The sequence below is a fragment of the Cylas formicarius genome, unplaced genomic scaffold (genome assembly GCF_029955315.1).
Source record: "Cylas formicarius isolate icCylForm1 unplaced genomic scaffold, icCylForm1.1 PGA_scaffold_3__17_contigs__length_32017465, whole genome shotgun sequence".
Taxonomy (NCBI): Eukaryota; Metazoa; Arthropoda; class Insecta; order Coleoptera; family Brentidae; genus Cylas; species Cylas formicarius.
Genome location: NW_026844326.1, coordinates 8,128,996 through 8,150,370, shown reverse-complemented (window position 1 = coordinate 8,150,370; position 21,375 = coordinate 8,128,996). Strand labels below are relative to the sequence as shown.

The 21,375-nt window shown below is 32.8% G+C and overlaps 5 protein-coding genes across 8 annotated transcripts; 2 read left to right on the top strand and 3 right to left on the bottom strand.

The window, feature by feature from the left end:
• Window positions 1-1,479: 1,479 nt before the first annotated feature.
• Window positions 1,480-3,536, bottom strand: LOC132699400 (uncharacterized). Of its 2 annotated transcripts, XM_060666073.1 has the most exons (5): window positions 2,945-3,536; window positions 2,664-2,888; window positions 2,389-2,598; window positions 2,215-2,330; window positions 1,480-2,119 (listed from the first exon to the last, which is right to left on the bottom strand). In XM_060666073.1, exons 1-4 carry the CDS (start codon window positions 3,227-3,229, stop codon window positions 2,256-2,258), a joined length of 795 nt encoding a protein of 264 aa, XP_060522056.1. In that variant the 5' UTR covers window positions 3,230-3,536; the 3' UTR covers window positions 1,480-2,119; window positions 2,215-2,255. The 2 variants fall into 2 exon arrangements, with proteins under 2 accessions (XP_060522056.1, XP_060522055.1); XM_060666072.1 differs by lacking the exon at window positions 1,480-2,119 and having other exon boundaries at window positions 2,127-2,330.
• A 469-nt stretch (window positions 3,537-4,005) lies between these two features.
• On the top strand, window positions 4,006-6,419 carry LOC132699243 (aldehyde dehydrogenase family 3 member A2). The gene is made up of 4 exons (XM_060665859.1): window positions 4,006-4,821; window positions 4,876-5,020; window positions 5,198-5,438; window positions 5,488-6,419. Exons 1-4 carry the CDS (start codon window positions 4,330-4,332, stop codon window positions 6,107-6,109), a joined length of 1,500 nt encoding a protein of 499 aa, XP_060521842.1. The 5' UTR covers window positions 4,006-4,329; the 3' UTR covers window positions 6,110-6,419.
• Window positions 6,420-6,511: 92 nt separating this feature from the next.
• LOC132699245 (rRNA methyltransferase 2, mitochondrial) lies at window positions 6,512-7,503 on the bottom strand. Of its 2 annotated transcripts, XM_060665863.1 has the most exons (2): window positions 7,372-7,503; window positions 6,512-7,260 (listed from the first exon to the last, which is right to left on the bottom strand). In XM_060665863.1, the coding sequence occupies exon 2, from the start codon at window positions 7,228-7,230 to the stop codon at window positions 6,541-6,543; it is 690 nt and encodes a 229-aa protein (XP_060521846.1). In that variant the 5' UTR covers window positions 7,231-7,260; window positions 7,372-7,503; the 3' UTR covers window positions 6,512-6,540. The 2 variants fall into 2 exon arrangements, with proteins under 2 accessions (XP_060521846.1, XP_060521845.1); XM_060665862.1 differs by having other exon boundaries at window positions 6,512-7,408.
• Window positions 7,504-7,725: 222 nt separating this feature from the next.
• Window positions 7,726-8,134, top strand: LOC132699246 (ubiquitin-like protein 4B). Its single transcript, XM_060665864.1, has one exon. The coding sequence runs from the start codon at window positions 7,726-7,728 to the stop codon at window positions 8,110-8,112; it is 387 nt and encodes a 128-aa protein (XP_060521847.1). The 3' UTR covers window positions 8,113-8,134.
• A 2,495-nt stretch (window positions 8,135-10,629) lies between these two features.
• LOC132699244 (WD repeat domain phosphoinositide-interacting protein 3) lies at window positions 10,630-13,061 on the bottom strand. Of its 2 annotated transcripts, none has more exons than XM_060665860.1 (6): window positions 12,928-13,061; window positions 12,682-12,857; window positions 12,359-12,616; window positions 12,117-12,305; window positions 11,826-12,063; window positions 10,630-10,768 (listed from the first exon to the last, which is right to left on the bottom strand). In XM_060665860.1, the coding sequence occupies exons 1-6, from the start codon at window positions 12,992-12,994 to the stop codon at window positions 10,662-10,664; spliced, it is 1,035 nt and encodes a 344-aa protein (XP_060521843.1). In that variant the 5' UTR covers window positions 12,995-13,061; the 3' UTR covers window positions 10,630-10,661. The 2 variants fall into 2 exon arrangements, with proteins under 2 accessions (XP_060521843.1, XP_060521844.1); XM_060665861.1 differs by having other exon boundaries at window positions 12,682-12,874; window positions 12,928-13,053.
• Window positions 13,062-21,375: the final 8,314 nt, after the last annotated feature.

Sequence of the window (21,375 nt, the reverse complement as noted above, 5' to 3'; positions counted from 1 at the left end):
CATGCAAAGGCCAAGCAGCTGATGTAATACACTCAATAGAAGTAACATCAAATAATTATGAAATTGTGAATTTTGGAAAATCGAGGAGTGTGAATTGAAGACCAGTCGGAGCAAAGAGAAATTAGAATGTGAAGAACTTTTCCTTAAGACAACAAGACGAGACGACACCGGTCGCTTCATCGTCGAGCTACCAATCAAAGACAATCTTACCGACCTAGGAGATTCACATCAGAATGCTTTAAAGAGAATCAATTCACCCGAACGCAAATTTAGCACTGACGGGAAATCTACATATATCTCCAACTTGGAAACATGTCAGAAGTAGAATTTCAACCACTTAACAACGAAAAACAGCAAATTTGCTATCTCCCACATCATGGTGTAATAAAACAATGCAGCGCTACCAGTTACGAGCAGTTTTCGACGACAAACGACAAACTAAAAGTGGGTCCAATAATACAGCAAGAATTATTTGATATTCTCATCAAATTCAGAAAGCATAACGTTGTCATCGCAGCAGATGTTGAAAAAATGTATCGCAAAGTCATCATCACAGAGAGTCAGCGAAACTTACAGCGCATATTACGGAACAGCATGTGCATCATTTCTTACAACCAGATGCCTTCTTCAAATAGGAATTGAAAACCAAGACAGATATACTCTTGAAAGTCACGTAATCATGAACGACTTTTATGTAGACGATCTTCTTAGTGGTTCGAAAACACCAGAAGCAGCAAATAATTTAAAAGAAGGTATCAGTCGAATTTTATCCCAATATGGATTCAATCTCAGAAAATGGACTTCAAACTATCCTTCAGTTCTCAAATGTATACCAGATGATCAAAAATCAGTACAGCACCATCTGTCAAACAGCGAAATCACAAAGACCCTAGGTTTATTGTGGAATTCAGAATGAGATTCGTTAAAATATTCCACTTCAGATATTTCATTCATCAAACCTACCAAGCGAACCATACTTTCAAGCCTTTCAAAAATCTTCGATTCTCTTGGACTCACCAGCCCCTGTGTCTTAAAGGCAAAATTAATTATTCAGAGGAATTTATCCAAATCAATTAATTGAAAACAACATTTTTAGGAAACAATGAAAGCCTATGGTCAACACCAATAAACCGAATTGTTGCATATTGCTTAAGATTCAGCAGAAGTGCATCTAAATCTGAGCCCTTGTCTGTTGATGAAATTGAGCATGCCGAAATTGTTCTTATCAGACTTGCTCAAAGACAATCTTTCCCTCAGGAGAATTTAAAGAATTGATAATGATTTTGCCAGAAAATAATAAATCAAAGCGTTAATTCACTGATTTTAATTAATATCCTTCTCAATCAACCAAATGGTGGAAGTTGTAAGTCTCCTCTGATTATTTTCAATAGGCACACAAAATAAATCCAAACACCTGATACTTGGGATTGAGGCAGATACTGCAGTTGGCAAATCAAGATCAAGAGAGGAGTACTAACCGTTCTTAGATTAGGCAGTGGAATTAGACTGGATTGAAGAGTTGTGCGAAGCCCGCTGCAAGTCAACTCACACCAATTGGAGTTCTTGTATATTGTTTCAAACCGAGAGGAAATCAAGAAGAAAGTGCTGCCGCACGTAATAAAAGTTAAAGTCCAGTGTGAGCGATCCGGCGCATCCACCAACAACCAAAAACGCGGGGACGAAAGCCTGCATGACTACCAAGTATTCGTTGCTTATCACCAGAGGGAGCAACGATCTTACCACTATATCTTCGTGGTCCGTTATTTTTATTTGAAACCGTCAATTACAATTCCATGAAACTAATAACAGGCATGTGCGTTATACCATTTGCCCAAATCTGCATATTTGCGCTTCATAAATCCTAAAAGGGAAACAAACCAGGCGTGGCTTTGAGGATTTTCAGAAAGTCATATTGCCAAATATTCAAGATCCCGACAGTATAGTTTTTCGTTGATGATTTAAGGGCTGTCCAATAATATACATCACGCACTTGACTTTCAATAACAGCAGCCAAAGAATAAATAAAAACCCTTGATCTGCTATAATTTTTGATTTCATATCCTAATACTATAAAAAATTGTGGATAGTCCTTGTTAGACCCACTGCAAGGACCCTGACCCTGGAAAATAGTTGCAAAAAATAAAGTACAAACCCTCTCTATTATTTCTTCAGTCAGATAAGGCATTTATATACAATATCAATTTAAATAATCACCAGATGTCAAATTACTGTTGATGGTGTTCAGCACATTGACATCATATCCTATCATAGGTTTCTGCAGTAGATATCACTGTTGGTCTAAAACCACTCAACACAAACACAGTTCCGTCCTGAAATATTAATTATTATATTAAATTCACGGTTTTACAAGAAAAAAATGGAACTTACTTTAACAAGACCCGGAATTGATCTCCAAAAGTCAATATTTGGTATAATTTCAATTCCTCTAGCACCACGCACAAAATGCATAATTAAACACCCACCAACAAGATAGATAGCTCCAAAAACAAATAGCAATATCAGAAAAATAGAGCCAATGCTCAATCCAGAACTACCTACACTTTTAAGGCAAGCCTGTTCTGAAAATAAAATGAGCGCCTAAAAATAAATAAACGATACATTCAATAAACTAGAAATATATATACATATATATATATATTTACATCTCCAGTACTGGTAGCTTTTAAATAACTTGGAGTATAGTGAACACAGACCAATTGCACACTTGGCAAATTATTCGTTCTGGTTTGATTATAAACAAGTTGGTAGTAACTTGATTTATCAGATTCTTCGAAGAGAATATGCAGGTCCGTACCAATAGCCGAACAGTTGTAACTGATATCCGTTTTATTTTCTGTTTTCGTGACAATTGTAACACATTTAATTAGCTACAAAATGTCACGTCAGTAGGTACTACGAAGATTTAATCAAATTTATATCTTACAGATCCCAATAAATTATTTGCAATTTGGATGTTATATATTTTTCCATCAAATTCCTGATCCTTGCAACCAGAAAAAAAGTAAGTGTTATTTCCAATTGTGTCTGTCAAAAATGGACTGTCCGATTTTGGTGGAATTAAATCTTTTAGATTGATTTCTGTATAGTCATCAAATTTACAAATACAGGGGCCCTGTTGAACACACTTATTTCCAGTGGATAGTTGTATTGCGCACAATATTAGTATTAAAATGGAATAAAATTTACATCTTATTATTGAATTAGCCATTGCTTTTTAACATTCCCTGAAATAAAAGGTCTTTATCATTGTTTTTGCAAAGTTAAATTATTGTGAAGACATGCGTCTTATCAATGGAAATGTTGAAAAATAAGCATAGATGATCCTTTTCTTCTTCTTATTGCAGTACTTTTTTATAAGTAACAAAATAATCTGTAATATCCTATTTTTAAAAATAAATGAAATTAAATGTTCAGAGACCACTGAATTCCTATAGAAATGCTACAAAAAACTTTACTCTCCCAAGAACCGGAAAGGGAGCAGCTCCGATTTGAAGAAGCACAGCAAACTTCCATTGTTCCTCTCGTTTCACTTATAAACTAGGCCAATCTACTCTGGGCACTCGCCGATTGCTGGCATCCATCCATGAAATTTTTCATTTCTGTCACACATATATAGTGACTTCGTTTCTCAAAAAATTGTTCACATTGTTCCAAAATGTATTAAGCGATACTAAAAAAGCCCCCACTGGGCCATCAGGACCCATCCGGGCTCCAATAGTGAGTGTAACATTTATCACATTCGCAAAACAATAAAACCATTTAATTCACACCGATACCAATACTTTTGGGACGAATACAAAGATTTTACCGGAAGTGTGCGAAAGTTAAACCGCCGAGTGCAATGCTAGTGACAAAATCCCGGTATCCGTCAATTAATGTTTTCTATAGTTCATGGGTTACTTGAGAACTAAAGCCGATAGCTCCTAGGTAATTTGGCCAATAACAGGAAAGAAGAACCAAAACTATCTCATTTGTGCAGTCCTTCCCAATTCAATAGCAGTAAAAGAAAACATGTTTGTGAAATACAATAAACAGGAAATATTGTTTATATGCCATTGACTCGTCATTCCTTGAGAGCTATTTTTATGTTACGTTATAGTTAAAATATTCTTATTTTTAGAATAATTTTGCTAGATACAATGAAAAAATGTTTATCTGATTTAATCTGAATAACAAATTTTATCTTGACTCTTCCAACCTTGTTTAGAAGCAGTTTTTGTAAGCATTATTGATTTTTTTACTGACTAAGCCACAAATTTGTAGTTCATTTTGTAATTGTATCAGTTTATAATCTTATAAACACAGGACATGAGTAATCCATCAGAAATAGTGAATTCTCTGAGAAATTCATTCTATAATGGGAGGACAAGATCGGTGGAATATAGAATTAAGCAACTTCAATCCCTGTATCGTATGTACACGGAAAAAGAAAATGAATTGTTGAATGCCCTTTATGCAGACCTGCGAAAAAGTAAGCAAGAATCAGTTACAACAGAGATTGACTTCTTAAAGAATGATATAAAAAATACATTGTATAACATTTATTCTTGGACAAAACCCCAGTATGTCCAGAAAGATTTTGCAAACCTATTGGACACTCCCTATGTACAGAATGACCCTTATGGTCTAGCTCTTGTAATTGGTAGTTGGAATTACCCCCTACAATTGCTACTACTTCCTGTTGCGGGTGCTATTGCTGCAGGAAATTGTGTGGTTATCAAACCCTCAGAAGTGTCTAAATCTTGTGCAGAATTGCTTGGGAAGCTCATTCCCAAATATCTTGATCAGGATTGTTACAGGGTTAGTGGATAATGTGTAATGCATTGCTCACCAATTGTTGTCGTTAAATTGTAGGTATTCACTGGAGGAGTAAAGGAAACCACTGAACTCTTAAAAGAGAGATTTGATTATATCTTTTATACAGGAAATTCAAATGTTGGAAGGATTGTTCATGCTGCTGCAAACAATTTTTTGACACCTACAACTTTAGAACTTGGTGGTAAACCATTTGACTATTCCATTTGTAAATGGTGCCCAGTAACAAAATTTTGTACACTCAGGTGGACAATAATTTATGTGTATTTAATAGTTTAAATTTGTCCCTTTTCAAATCGCATATTTGGTTTCTCTGCACCATTTAGAAGTAGATTTTAATACTAATTATTGAATATTATAGGGAAGTCACCTTGTTATATTGATAATTCTGCATATCTAAAGTATATGGCGCGTAGGATTTTGTGGGGCAAAACTTTAAATATGGGCCAGACTTGTGTTGCCCCAGACTACATTTTATGTACAAAGGACATGCAAGAAAAGTTTATTGATGCATATAGGGCCACTATCAAAGAATTCTTTGGAGAAAATCCCAAAGAGTCACCTGATTTAGCCAGAATTGTAAATGACCATCATTTTCACAGGTAATAAAAATACAAGTTATTATTACATTATAATTTTGTAAATTTGTAGACTAATTGAACTATTGAAAAGTGGTAGCACCCGAGTGGGTGGTGATTATGATATAAAAGAAAGGTACATTGCACCAACAATTCTCACAGAAGTTGATCTAAATTCCAAAATAATGCAAGAAGAAATTTTTGGACCAATTTTGCCTATCGTGAATGTTGATAATGTTTATGAAGCAATAAATTTTATAAACTGCAGGGAAAAACCCCTGGCACTGTATATTTTTTCAAATAATAAAAAGGATACAGAGCTCATTTTACAAAATACAAGCTCTGGCAGTGTGGCTGTAAATGATACTGTGATGCAATTGGTCGTCGACACTTTACCTTTTGGTGGTGTTGGCACAAGTGGTATGGGTAATTACCATGGAAAATATAGCTTTGACACATTTTCTCACAAAAAATCTGTTCTGTATAAAGATTTGGGAATGCTTGGTGAAGTATTAAGTTCTTCTAGATATCCTCCTTATTCAGAAAAAAAGTTGGCTTATTTAAAGTTTATGTTAGCTAAAAGACCAGGTATAAATGTAGGTAGGTCCGTGACTCATATATTATCATTTTTAACTGGCATATGGGCCTTGTATGTCTGGCAAAATTATGGGTTCAAAATTGGTAATTGGATGTAAGAAGTAACTGAATTGTGGGTTAAGTGGAATGGGGCATTTATATTTTTATGGACTCCTTGGTCTTCCAATTAATAATTTATATTTCTCATAGATTTATAATCATTATTTTTAATCAAAGTCAAATATAAAATCTCCACATAAGAAACTATAGCAGCAAATGCACTTATTGTTAGGCAAAAAAAGAGGGTTGTTTGAAGTATATAATTAGTAATTGTCAGTATAAGTTTATGAATTTTTATATCAAATTTAGTATTACTGAGTTGCTATGATGTACTTAATTGTAGGTCCCCTAAATAAATGTTTTGTTTTCTTTGAGCCAGGTTTTATTTTTTTATAGAATTTCCACAGCCAAAGTTATGGTAAATGTGCTAAAAAAAATTTAAAACCCTATGAGGATCGTGATAGAGACAAGACATGAAAGTTTATTAACATCATCTATTTTCTAGACCATGAAAATCTCTTCCCAACATAAATATCTCTGCAGAGTCGGATCGGCTAGCTTTTGGCTTAACAATTTTTACAGTTTTGTAGAATTTTAACATATCATCTTGGAGAGTTTTGGCGTCTGCACATTGCCATAATTTTAACAACACTGACGCACCTGGTTTTGAAATTTGTAAAGCAAATTTTAAAGCTAAATAACACAATTTTACAATATTTTCATAATCCAGATAGCGGATACCTGTTGCGCTGGGGGCCATATCAGAAATTACAATGTCAGCCTTCTCCCCCTTCAACACTCCTAAAATTCGATTTTGAGAATCTGGATTAGTGAAATCCAGATTGCCAATAATAATAGCTCCCTCTAAGGGATAGATTAACTGTTTATCGATGGCTACAACTTTTCCTTGTGGTTGTTTGTTATCGCAGTTGTCTGCATTCACCCGTTTAACAGCAACCTGAGTCCAAGATCCTGGAGCTGCTCCACAGTCAATAACTACCTGCCCTGGTTTCAACAGTTTTAATTTATCATCCATTTCTATTAACTTAAATGCGCTGCGGCATCTGAAATTCATCATTTTTGCCTTCTCCACGTAAGGATCTGATAATTGTCGGGATAACCAATGATTGGAACTTACTCCTTTGGATTTTCTAAGCTCACTGCTTACAACTTTTTTCATAGAAAATAAACTCAAACTAAAAGCCCTTTTCTGAAAATGCGCCATATTAATAATCCACTATAAAAAAAAGTAATTGAATAAAAAAAAAATTAAATTGATCTTTGTTTCAATTCACAAAAATAAAGTTTGATTTTTTATTACCCAGGATTATTCAATTCAAATTATAGTTAAGGGCGCACTCTTCTTCTTTCAGTAGGAGACATTTGTGTATGAAAATTGGGACACATCATCTTTAATCTAAAAGGTTAAAATATTACATAGTGGTGTCATCACACATCCTACATCATTATCAATATTATTCACTATTCGTCTTTTTTTGCGTCCTAGCTAGTCTTGCTAACTCTGTATTTTGTATTCCACGACATTGTGAAAAATATTGGGCCAATAATTAAGAAGAATTTGTTCAATTGACGCTTTAGGTTAAAGCTTATTTTGATTTAAAATTTTTAAAATAAATACCCAATGTGAATACTTCGCATTTAGTACAAAGGCAACATGCAAATCATAATAAAGTGCTTAAAAGGCGGAAGTACGATAGCTGAGGTAAACCAGAACACGCCCGTAATCGAAGTTAAGAGGAAGGTCGAAAAGGATTTAAAAATTCCGGTTGCGGAGCAAACGCTTGTCGTACTAGGATCACCCTTACAAGATGATAAGAATATAGGCGACTACCCAAAAATCAAAGAGGGCACGAAGATTTACATTGTCATCAAGAAGCTCGAAACTTTACCTGGGGCGCTCGGAAAGTTTTTGAGAAAGTATTATTCAGAAGAACAGTGCAAGTTAATAGTGGACGAATTCATGAGAAATTTTCAGACGAAGGTCGATAATTTGAGTTTGGATGATTTGGAAAGAATTGCCTTAGCCAATTTGGAGAAATAAAATGTTTGGTTGAATTTTAGTTGTACCTATTCAGTGTTTAACTTTTTTTTTTGGGAATGTTGTGGTTGAGTAGTTGTGGATAAGAAAATGAAAAGCTTAAGATAAAATAGTTTTTTAATGTGTGAAACATCTAGGTATGTAGGTTTTATAATTACATTAATATAACAAAATAAATATAAACCATTTTCAACATTTATATAATCATTTCTGATAGCAATATAAAATCAGTTAAGATTATAAAACTAAAAATATACTAAATATAATAAAAATCCAATAAGATCGCCAAAAAAAAATAGCAATGGCTAATAAACTAACAGTTCCTTTACATAAGTGACAAGGCAAGACACCATTTAACATTAGCGAACAAAAAGTGACAATTGTTGCTTTTAAATTAACTGCAACTAGTTATGTTCCTAATATACCAATCCTTAGGGATGCCTCAGATCAATAACCATATTTTATGCAAAAACATTTAAAGCTTTTGTTTCAAATTAGGTGAATCAGTCTAGTTTCTGTATAATGTAATATACTTTATACGGCGAAAGCTGGTTAAGGGAAGTCAATTTTAATGCTTCAGTTTAATCTACAATTGGAGCCAATAATTACAAAACGGCCTAGAACAAATTCTAGAAAGCAATACATTTTTCTCATAACAGAGTTGTTTATCTTATTTGGCTGGGAAAAAATTTTAAATTACTTCATTATTATAGCTTTTGGGTTATTCCTCAGAGGTGTTAGAACCAATGTGAAATGATTAAGGCCCTGTTCCTTTCCCAAAACTTGGTTAATGCCGTTCGACATCAGTTTCTGGAAAATATGATTCGAAAGGATACCGCAGACAATCTAGTATATACGGTAAGGAAATAGGTGATTTTGATATAATTTGGTAATTTTGGTGATACTATACATGGATTTCAAAATTTGACAAAAACAATCTGAGGTGATAAACAAAACAAGTAAGCACCTTAACACGTTAATTAACCCAAAACAGGCAAGGACAACTGAACAAAAATTTCAACATGTACCTAAAAATATTAACAATCATATTTAGCTTTTAGTTCCAAATTTTAAAACTAAAATGGCACAATAAATATTATCAAAGGCAGACCCATATGATTTAAACTAGAATTTTCTTATTCGATAAATTTAAGAAAAGTGCAGCCTATCTTGCTCCAAAAAAATCGACTATTTTGTTTTATGAAAAATATATTGGTTTATTACTTAAGAATGGGAAAAAATAACGTGAAAAGAGGCCTACCATCTATTTTTTACTTCTGTTCTCATTATTTCTTCAAAACAGTTTAGTAAACACATTTACGTGAATATATTTTTCTACTAAATTGAATTCTCAATTAAAAAAAACGCCCTCATTAAATATATACAAAATACAAAAAATAATAGCATTGATTTTTAGAGGGAATTTCATGCTATAACATTAATTTTTAATGGTAATTTCATACTCAAAAGAAAATTACTATTTACCTAGTCTAAGGATAAGTCCTTAAGTTCATTACTGCTAAACTCATTTTTTGATTAAGCTTCATAAATACTATTATTTTATAAGCCTAATTTTTTTTCCAACGAGTAAAATATTTTAAATAAATAATTTTCAACAGTGAATCAAATTATTTTTAGTGATTGTAATGTTGATATTAAGTGGGTGAAAAGCGAAGAAGCAAGGAGTTAATATTTTCTTCAAATCCAATCCCCAATTACTTTTAATTTAAATAATTTTATTAAAAAAAAATGTTAAGACTGCTTTTTGTAGTGCGTCAAATTCTCTACAAAAATCTGTACTGTTGTTTTTTGTATATTGCGTTGTTTGGTTAGTTACAAAATTCCAAAATTAATTAAAAAAAATATATATTAATATTGATTCCTTTATAAACGGTTGATCTGATGAAAATTTACAAACAGAGCTTTTTTGATAGAGAATTTAATTTGTTACAAAAATGTATTCAGATAAATACTTTTAACGTTAACTGTTTGGTTGTTATGACACAATAATGAGATTGGGACAAAAAAATTGAAAATATCAATGACAGCCCTCTTCTCATTAATATTAATTTCTCACAAACTTTCAGAATATATTGTTCGTCATTCGGAATGATTTAATATATATATTTTTCAATGAAACAAAGTGTCCAAGTTTCTCTCACTGTCTTAACACGTGCCAAGTGAATATTTCAGAGTAGTAGTGCACTTCCAATAATTGATCATATAACTATGGAATATGTAATCAACTGTTTATTTTTTCACTTGCAAACTAGTCTCATTAAACAAGGCGTTTTGTTCAAGTTTTTGGTGGATTTAAGTTGGTAAGTTACTTCCCACAGAGTGATACCAGCTGTTTAGTCAGTACATAACATTTTAACAGGAAAATGGGGAATATTGTAGATTCAATAATTACGCAGTTCAAAAATCCTTGTGTCATATTCTAAATGTATAAACTAATTATTTATTTTTAATAAATTCAAAAATGTTCAGCAATTAGGCTGTGTCTCCTAATGCAACCTTGGTGTGATATTTAGTGGACTTGTGTTTTAAACTTACAAACTTTCATCTGTAATTTCGAGAAACTGAGCACACTGCTCGCGAAGGCACTCACCTTTTGAATTGAAGGCGAATTTGTAATACGAACCATCAGCACAAATTACTGAAAAGAAAGGCAGTTATTATGATCATAATTAGTGTTGTGAATGAAGTTACTGGGCTTGTAACTGTTGCAGTTTTTATTGTTTAGAATAAAAGGACACAGTTAAAAAAATCTTAGTGCAGTTTATCAAAATAAAATTAGTGAACAATATAACAGGGTAAAATAAATGCAGATCAACGGAACAACTCAGTTGCTTCGTTGACAGTTCTTAACAAACTACCTACAAACCGTCCTAAAAAGTGAGCCATAGACCCATGTGGCCTAGATTATGCAGAAGTATCAATAAATCAAAAAAAGGCATAAAACTAATAGCAACACTTAAATAGCAAAATGTCTAAAACATACAGATGTTAAACAAAAATTCTCAAATAATACAATTTCTGAGTCTTCATAAATTTCAACAGTAAACCATTATTAGGAGGGAATAATCTTGCAAGCTGTTCAATGTCATATTAAAACATATCAAAAACTACAACTTGTAGAAGGCAGCCAACAGGTCTTTACTGAACGGCCAACACCTTTTGAAAAAATACATTTTTATATGAAGGTTGTGAACGGAAATTATAGACAATCTTATAAACCAAAATTATAGACAATCTTTAAGTCTATCTTTACAATATACAGAACATTACTTATTTATTTGTGACTGCCTTGATAAAGGTTTAATTACCAATTTAATTTAATTAAAATAAATAATTTGCCAACAAATTTTAATTAATTGAAAGAAGTTCTGAAAAATATTTGCGGGCTTCATCAATTTGTTTCACTATTTTTTTTTTGCATTGTTATATAAAAGTAGCAGATTTTACCTATTTGCTTTTTGTTTTTTAGCAATTTCCTTAAGAGTGGTTAAGGTTCTGAATCAAGCCCTACTTAACAAAATAAAAATAAGTTATACCAATATTTTAGCCATCATATGAATAATGATTTGAATTATGAATGAAAGGTCTTTGCAAAACATTGTTACTTTGTGGAAATTTCGTTCTAATACTTGAGTGAAGTCAAGGCAATAAAGTTTTCTGAATGTAATCAATAACAAAAGAGTACTATTACTTACCTACAATAGAATTACTGTCTGCTCCAAATGCGCAAATACATGGAGGTCCATTTGGTACAGTAAATTTACAAAATGACCATGTGGATGAAAAATATTTTGGCAGAAATGACGCGTTTGCCAAGGAAGATTGCTTATTCAGTTTGAAATCATCAAGTGCAAAAATATGTACAGTCCCATGGTCAGAGGACACACAAAGTAAAGTTGATGTATGGTTAAAATTTATACAGTAGATGTTTGCCTAAAAAAAATAAATTTATTGCCTCCTTAAAAATGAACTAAAAAAGGGTATACCTGATGAGCACCCCTCCTAAGCTCTGCTATTCGTTCCCCGCTACATGTATCAAAGACCCTAATTAGAGTTCCCTTCTCACTGGCACTTGCTAATCGTGTACCTTGCAGATTCAACGAAATACAGCTAATGTTGGCTTCATGGGCAACAATATCTAAAGGAGATTTTTCTGTATTTGCCAAATCAACCAACTAAAATATTCACTTAATCATTAAATTTGACAAATTACTAGCATATTACTTGCCTGAACATGTCCTGTCTTACGTCCAGGAAATGCCAAAATAGAATTGTTACTGTTTGGACACAGAACACATAATCCTTTTGGATTTGCACATGTTTCAAATACATGAATTTGTGTTGGTGTTTGTGTAAATGTGTAAACCTTTATTACCGATTCTAGAACTACCACAATTCTATCTCTTCGGAGTTTTACTCCTAGAACAGGATCATTGAATTCCAAGTAAATAGGTGTCGTTTTCCTCAAGTCATCCCAAATCATCACCTAAGAGTAGAAAAACAAAGTATTTTGCATCTGAAAATGCGTATACATAAGTATACACCACTCACTCTGTTAGGAGGATATAAAGGCTTTGGACCACCTCCAACAAGTGCAAGATAGTTGCATCTAAACAACATCTCCACATACCCCAGGCCACCATCTTCAAAATCCTGTCTCACTTTCTCTTTCAAAGGATCGCAATTGTATATCCTAAATCCAGCGGTTGTAGCACAAGCAAAACAACCTGGAACGATGTTAGCACTACAGCACAATAGGCGCCGAAGCTTCCAATCTTTAGTGGTAAGCTACATTACCTTGGTCTTGATTAAATCCGGCAAAAAGCAGTCCATTAACGACGGCATTATTTGAACTCAAATTCATGTCGGTGGACGAAAAATTTTCGACATTTTAAAAATACACATAACCTCCATTAAAATCTGTTCACCAACAATCGCGCACATACTAAATCTTCTTAGTTACGTTAACGCAAAGTTAGTAAGGCCACACGACCTGCAAGAAAAAAGCGTTTAAGTTCTAGTACAGGCAGTGGAACCGAGGATGGCTCAGTTGGTAAGACGTTAACCTGCCAACTCGAGCTTGGAAGTTGTGGGTTCGATTCCCATCGGGAGCGTCTTGGGTGTTGTGTGCGTGGAAAAATTGGTATCGGTAAATTTTCTTCGGCGGATGCCGGAAATTCTTAATTTGTGATGAATCTAATTAAGCGCATAATTAAAAAAAAGTAAAGGCAATGGTTGGTGATCCTGCAGTGTTTAGTAGATGTTTAAATTATACAAAATACCAAAATTGCATTTTGGTTATTAACAATGGCACGATTTTTTTCATTTTGATTTAAAGGGTGATGAATCTGAGGGATCCTTTTAATAAAAATATACACACTAATACGGACATCATCAATTGAAAAGCTCTGGCCTGGCCTTAAAGATTTTGGTTATTTGTGCCATTTTCTTGCTAAACAACGATTTCCACACACTTAATTAGTTTTTCCAGAAGACGTAACGAGATCTAGACATATTTTAAGGTTAATGGATTAAAGCGAGATTTGAAATCCCGCGCATGCGCATATTGAATGAACATTCTCAATTTTTTATACCTTCCACACAGGTATAAGATAAGCTATAATAAATATCAAGAAAGATGACGACTACGGCATAAATACGACACCAGCAAATGCCATAAGAATGCTCTTGGCTCTTAAGTTCAGGTATAGCATAGGCCTCTATATCTTTAGTGGTTTATGGAGTATTATAGAATACAGGAAGAGTACAATAACATAAGAATAACACGAATATATAATAAAATACAATAATAATCGAATTGTTTCGATATTTTAGAAATAGTCTAAATATCCAGCTGATATTATGGGAATACCACGGTGAATGTAGTCAATTTCGTATGTGGGCCTATATATGCTATTGCAACTTAGTTATACGACCTACATACTACAACCGAAAAAGGAAAGCCAAGATGTTGTCTAATTCCGCTTAGAGTGCTCTCCACGCGTTGCAAATTGATAAATAATCTACATAATATACCTAATACTTACGATGGGAAGGTAAAGATAAAATAGAAACTAATTCCGATTGCAGCATCATCTATGAGGTAAGGTCAGAACCTCAACACACCAACCACAACGCTCTTAGCGCCATTCATGGATTTTTCTTATACCTTTGCCAAGCGCTTATAAGTTTTTCATGGGATGTAATAATAATATTATAAAATCACTGAGAAAATAGTTTCTTCTCAGCTTATCAATTTTTTAAATAATAGCTTACCTGTTTCAAATTTTTTATCTAGACGTATATGTATTTTTCTTCTGCTACAGTTATAGTAATACTCATGCGAACTTATAATATAAAAATAGTTTTTATAAATTATTTTACAGACTTTGAACTTTTAACAACATTTATAACGACTTTCATGTTCTTTTATGAAATGCATTGTTTTGTTAATTTAATATTGTATAATAAGTGTTATTATTATTATTAAGATTCACGTGCCATTCATCGTGCATCACCTCGGATGTAGTCAATAATCATAGCGTTAAACTGCAAGTACTAAGATTATTATTATTATTATTATTATTATTGTTATTATTATTATTATTATTATTATTATTATCCGCAAAAGTAAGTAAAGTAAGTAAGACCTTTCCAGAAAACTTCAAAAAATGCTTTGTTAAAGAGAAAACAGTTCACACAGTCGAAAATTTCCTAATTTAATCATCACGTTTTAAGTGGTCCTTAACTATTCTGAGTCTATAGGTTAATTTAAGGGATATTTATCGGTTTTCAAAGTGCAAATCGGCCAAGAGGAAATGCTAGAAATAATTATAGAGTTTCTGAGATGTCCACCAAGGGACCCTAATTGATATCTGAAATGGTAAAACTCGGTTCCTAAAAAAATTTCTAACGTTAACCATAGTTAAAGTGCATAGTATTTTAAAGCTTGGATTAATTCGATATAATTAGTCATTAATATCAACCTGCGTTTGCTAAAATTCAACTTTTTTTGAGTGTTTTATTTATATTTTAGGTTAGTATAAAGACGCAGTTTTTACCCTTTACTTTACTCTTACAGAGAAAGCGCAAAGAGCATTAAACAAAAAAGTTTTTTTGTTCAACTTGAAATTAACACTGTAAAATAATTTCCAGCATTTTCTCTTGGCCGATGTCTTTAACAATTCTTTTTCAAATGTCTAGAACTGTCCGTTTTCCTGATACCAGTTGTCCTTACTGGGACACCCGGTATACTAGGAAACTGAAGTACAAAGAAGTACCGTATAGAAACTATCACTAAATAAAAGTGGACGATACTCATTCATATAAATATAATAATAATATTCTACAGCACGTTAAATATATCTAAAATAAAACGGGAAACTGCCGCTACTTTTAAAACCAAATGGACTTATAACGCTTGAAAGTTTGGTCTCTCATGTTCTCGTGTTTATCTTTCCTTAGCAACCATCCCGGTTTTGCCCTACGGCGTCCTTTTTTACGTTTGCAGATCTTATCTCTAGTTCTGGTATTTTTCCAAGGAACGAAACGTAACGCGGGTTTGACAGAAGGACGTTTTTCATCACTCCCTTTCGAGACATCTTCGTAATCCACCCGTCCGTATTTATCGGTGAGTCGTTTCGTTAAAAATTTCAATTGACGGTCATAGTTTAGTTTTAGAGGTTTTAAAGTCGTGAAGCATTTATTCCCTTCTATTGATAAGCCATTTCGACACTGCGGTGCTACGAAAATAGTTCTTCGCTCCCTGCTTAAGCTTGACGATCCGCTTTCGAGCAAACTTGATACGTTAAAAGCACCGATAGCTACGGTAAGCAACAAAAATAGCAATTTAGTAGTTTGCATTGTCTGGTGCTACCATTATCTGCGGAAATATATGGGTAAATTACTTGTTCTTAGATATGTATACATATGCCCTTACCGTTACTAGTAGACTGTGAAGAACTTAAATTTATATATGTTGCTATAATGTATTGATGCAATGTGCGATTTTCGTTCCCGACACAAAAACTAATTCCGTGGTATTTTAACCACCTACCTATTGTTTATGCTCGTACAACGTAGTTTTTATCATAATGAGTTAATAATGAGACTTAAACTTGGTTAGATTAACAAAAAATAATAAAATGTCGTTTTCTGGGGAACGTTGACCTGACATTTAGTTGAAAAATTTCTTCGTCGTTATGAAATATATTTAAAGCTACCAACAAGCATTGCGGTTATTTTTTGCAATTTTGGTTTGCTTTTTTATACCACGGACGACATACTAATTATAAAATAATGTTCCGCAAAATTTTAACGTATATTTCAGGCGTAGAGTGTTAAAACCTCATTACTGAAAAAGGGACAAGAGAGTAAGCCAACACATGCTTAAGCAACTTTCAATGTTCGACGTTCGTTTCATTGCAAAATTCTTCCTTTTAATCGGATGCCACGCAAAAAGCAAAAATTATGCATTATATATAAAAATATAAATTTTTCATTTACAAAAGATAGTTACGTATTGTCAGAAAGTTCAAGTTTTGGCTTATGTTAGATTGTATCACCACTAAATTATTTGAATTATTTTTGATAAGTTCATATAAAAATGAAAATATTTATTTTTATTGTAAGTTACCATAGTACATACATTCCAAATTTATACGTTGTTTTTTTATCGACTAAATAATATAAATAATATACCACTTTGTAAGCTGAATTGATAAAATTTTTGCACATCGATTGGATTAACCAAGACTGGGAAAGAGATGAAGTTTTTACAACTCAGTTAGACGTATAAGAGTTTACTGAAGACGAAATGAAATGTACGCCCAATGTAACGGAACTAACCACAATACCAGATTATTTGTTGAAGCGTCAGTTATGATTTGAAAGAAATCTTTTTAACTGCTCGTACTGACTTGGTGGTTATTAATAATGGCAGTTTAACAGCAGATTGGTACATAGGGGAGATCCTGCAAGAACATGTGATACCATTTAGATCTTACATTGGTAACAATTTTTGCTCGACTGCATGTTGCTTAGAATGTGCAAAATTATATTAATGAGGTTGAAATTGAAGCTATAGATTGGCCAGCAACCAGTCCTGACCTTAACCCAATTGAGAATGTTCCCTTCTAACACTTAGAATGGACTTACTGGAGATATTGTCCAAATATGGAATAATTTAGATCAAAACGAGGTACGCGCTGTACATTTATGTATGAATAATAGAGGAGCAAATACTAGTTATTAATTATTTTTAACTGAAGTTAATATTTTTTGAGTTTTTTGTCTTTTCATTTTTTTTCATATCTTCTTTGGAAATTTTATAGTTTGTTAATACTCTTATTTAATTGGAATAAGATTGTATTTAATTAAGATATGAAAATATGCTGGCGGTGGGGCGTAAATTTTGATATCCAGTGTATTAGAGAACTAGTAAGTAGACTTCAATAACATCCGAATTCATGTCCGCGTGGAAATTTTCCGTGTGACACAAATGAAAGTTTAACAAACCTTTTTCTAAAATTAACTTTTCACTTACAATATGCGCTGTTTGTTAATGCGAGATAGTTATGAGTTATCAATGAACTATAAAATTTTCATTGGAGTTGTATTGAACCTATGATGATTGTCGTAGGAGAGTGGTAAGAATATATTTTTTGAAATAATATTTATTAGAATTTTTCTTTTTTATATTATTCTACTTTATATAAGTTTATATTTATTTGAACTTACAATAATTAATATGTCAACAATCTCCCCATCTGTATAATTATAATCATGTCAATGTGCGCTCTCACATTACTTTCTATTGTATGCAAATATGGAATTTTCCGGAAACTGTCATTGCAATTGCATGACAGCTTGGCGAACTCTGGCTATATTATTGGCTTGAGACGTTTTCGGTACTATATAACCTTCATTCGCCCTCATCATGATAATTCTTTATGCTTCTCCAGTATTTTCGTCGCCATCAAGCAATTTTATCCAGTGAAACTGCTTTACGGTTATACTTTTCCCATTTTTAAAAGTGGTTTCCCCAAACTTTTGTGAAATAACTTATAGTACATAAAAAAAGATTCATGTGACGAATTTCAATTTTTTTTCACCCGTTTGTGAAATGAATAGAAAAATTAATAGTTCATAGAGCAAGAAGTATTAATTTTTAAATTAAGCGTGTATTAAGTTTTTCGACCAAACAAGCTGTTACAGATATATATTAGATGGACATTAAAGAATCTCATATACTCGTATATAATAATTCTACTATGTAAATTTAAAAACGTAGTCAAATTTTCCAAATTTCCATAGATTAAACTCTATTAGGCTTGAATTCCGTCAAATTACAATGTCATTATTTATTTATTTTGTAATAAATTTATAGATCTTTTAATTATCTGTGTAACTTCTCCGCTAAAAGTACCTTTATGGCAACAAACCCTGCAAAGTCAGTTTTGGGTACCTGGATGAACAGAGATTTTGATATAAGTGCATATCATTTGCAATCATAGATTTATATTTGATATTTATCATATTCATACATAAAATTTAGTTTACACTTCCCAGATGATAACCCTGTAAGTTTCTATTAGAGATAATTAATATTAATCCTCAGCGGTTTGACCTAGAAAAGGAGGAGAAACTAAATATCTGATATACCTGCGTAACTAGTACGCTCCCTTAAAACGCTTTTGAGAAAATATAAATTGTAAATATGCACCCTGGATTACACAGAATAGAAAACTATTTCAAAAAAAAAACAATCCAAGCATACTGCACACTACGATTAATGTAGACAATTGCGTAATTATACAACTTCAGCCATAAGGTCAAAGAAAAAAGCTTACTTAAGGACAAAATTTCGTTATTGTAATTCCAAAGATAAATAGAACGAATTAAGGAAGCTCAATAATACGTAACAAACAAAGTCTTGGTTAGTGAACTCGTAAGCTGTTGTGTGATTCACTTGTTCTGTCAATGTTTGGATGCTGCCAATCGTAACCGTGTTCAGAAGGTTCAGAGCTCGTGTCTAATGCTGATTTATGGAGGAAGGAGGAGAGATTACATCTCCCCATAGCTTGCTGGGTCGGGTTAGCTCTATTTTAACATAATTGAAACAAATAAACTCGTGTATCTTTATAGAAAAATTACTTTTAACATAACAATACACTATTTGAATTTGTGTGGAAGACACCGACTTTCTCATACTCCGTCATCTTAAAGAATTGTTTAAAAGAACATATTTCGCGTTTACATTAATTCTATAGCTAATTTTAATATTAATCAGCCTAATTTAACGTTTAGAGATGATCTTAAAAACAGTTGTTGCGGTCTCAGTAATATTACACTCTCGCAATTCATGTGCCCCTTTCCTTCCCCTCCCCTTCACCACTTTTCTATTATTAATAATAACAATTGTGCTTACCTACTCTTGGCGCAAAATTAATTTAATTAAATGTGTGTTATTATATAAAATTTCGTTGGTTAAATTGAGGCCTGAAGACTATTTGTACTTTCTAGATGGCTGTAAGGCCTATTGTTAACCATTATTTCAAGCATATTTAATAATATGCAATTTTGATGGTTGTAACAATAAAAATAATTATAAACATGTAATACTCATTAAATTTGTCTATAGTCTGTGTGTTTCAATAAAAGTGCGTGCTTTCACCATATTGACAAGAGATCGACTTCTTGATAGCAAACCAATATTCCAAAAAAAGAAAATGTTGAAAGTGCCAAGAAAATATGTGTTTTTTGATCTGAAAAATGCGAATTTAAAATTATTTTGCTGAATTTTAAATTCTTTTAACTTCTTGGAAAACATAATGTAATATAGGTAATGTGTAAAGGGTATCGCTCAACATTAGTAGCCTCATCATTTCTTTTCTGAAAGTTAGAAGGTGAGAGATTTCACTCACAATTGTTGGTAACAATTTAAAAATTTTACGACCATATCTTTAACAATAATAAGGATGTTCCTATTTCTTGTTGGATATGCTAGAAAGCGCTGTTTAATGCGAACATACCATATGCTATGCTATGCTATACCATACCCAAGAGCTAAATATCCATTTACATAATGCAAAGTAGTCAATATCTATTTGCAAATTTCAAGTAAAACGAAAACAAAAAAACGCAAATTTTCAATGGCTTACGATGTTTTGGTTTAAATTCCGGTAATATTGTTTTTGACGAATTGATAATAACTGTATTTTTCGTTCGTATTTGCAGGCACCACAATAGATGTGTCATCTGCGTACATGGCAACAGGTCCATGTCATCTTTGAACGCCATTGATATATCATGAAAAAATCAGCGGTCACAAGACACTCCCTTATGGGCCAACTATGCTCGACTCTCTTACCTGCGAGAAAACATTACCAATTTTGATTTTAAACTGTCGATCGGAGAGAAAGCATTGAAAATAGCTATTATTTCAAGTTTTTTTCATACCAAAGTCGATTCAGTAATTTTTATTTTAAATTTATCAAAAAAGCGGGTTATGTAACACAATATCACGTTTAAATGTACAAAATTGTAATCTATCATTATCTATGGCCAGTTAATCACACATACAGGGTGCTTCAAAAAAATGTATACACACTTTGAACTTCCATAGAAAATTTATTTACCGTTCTACAAAGTTAAATTTCAGGAAAATAGAAAGCTGAAAGTCCAATGTAAATGAAACATAAATAACAAATGTTAATACTGTTCAAATTGGTGACCTGCAGCATCAATACAATTCTGAGTACGAGTCACCACTGATTCTGTACATCGTATCAAAACGTCCAATGAGATTTCTCTACACACTGCTTGAATCTCATTCCAAAGAATGTCTAGGTTACGTGATTTACGTTTGTACACCTCATCTTTTACTGTGCCCCACAAGAAGAAATCCAGTGGTGTAAGGTCTGGAGAGCGTGCTGGAAACTCGATTGGCCCCCTGCGTCCTATCCACCGGCCCGACAAATTTTGATCCAGGTAAGCTCGTACGTCCCTGTGCACGTACGTATAATGCACGAATGGCAGGAAATATGCAATCAGCAAGCATTGTTAGATAATTAATACCAGTTACAGTGCCTTCAAATCGAAAAGGTCCAATGAGTCCCCTTGAAGACAAACCGCACCACACATTTACACCAGGCAAATTTACAGCTTTTTCAATTGTAATGTGAGGATTTTCTTCACCCCAGTAAACACAATTGTGCCTATTGACAGTTCCATTAAGTTTGAATT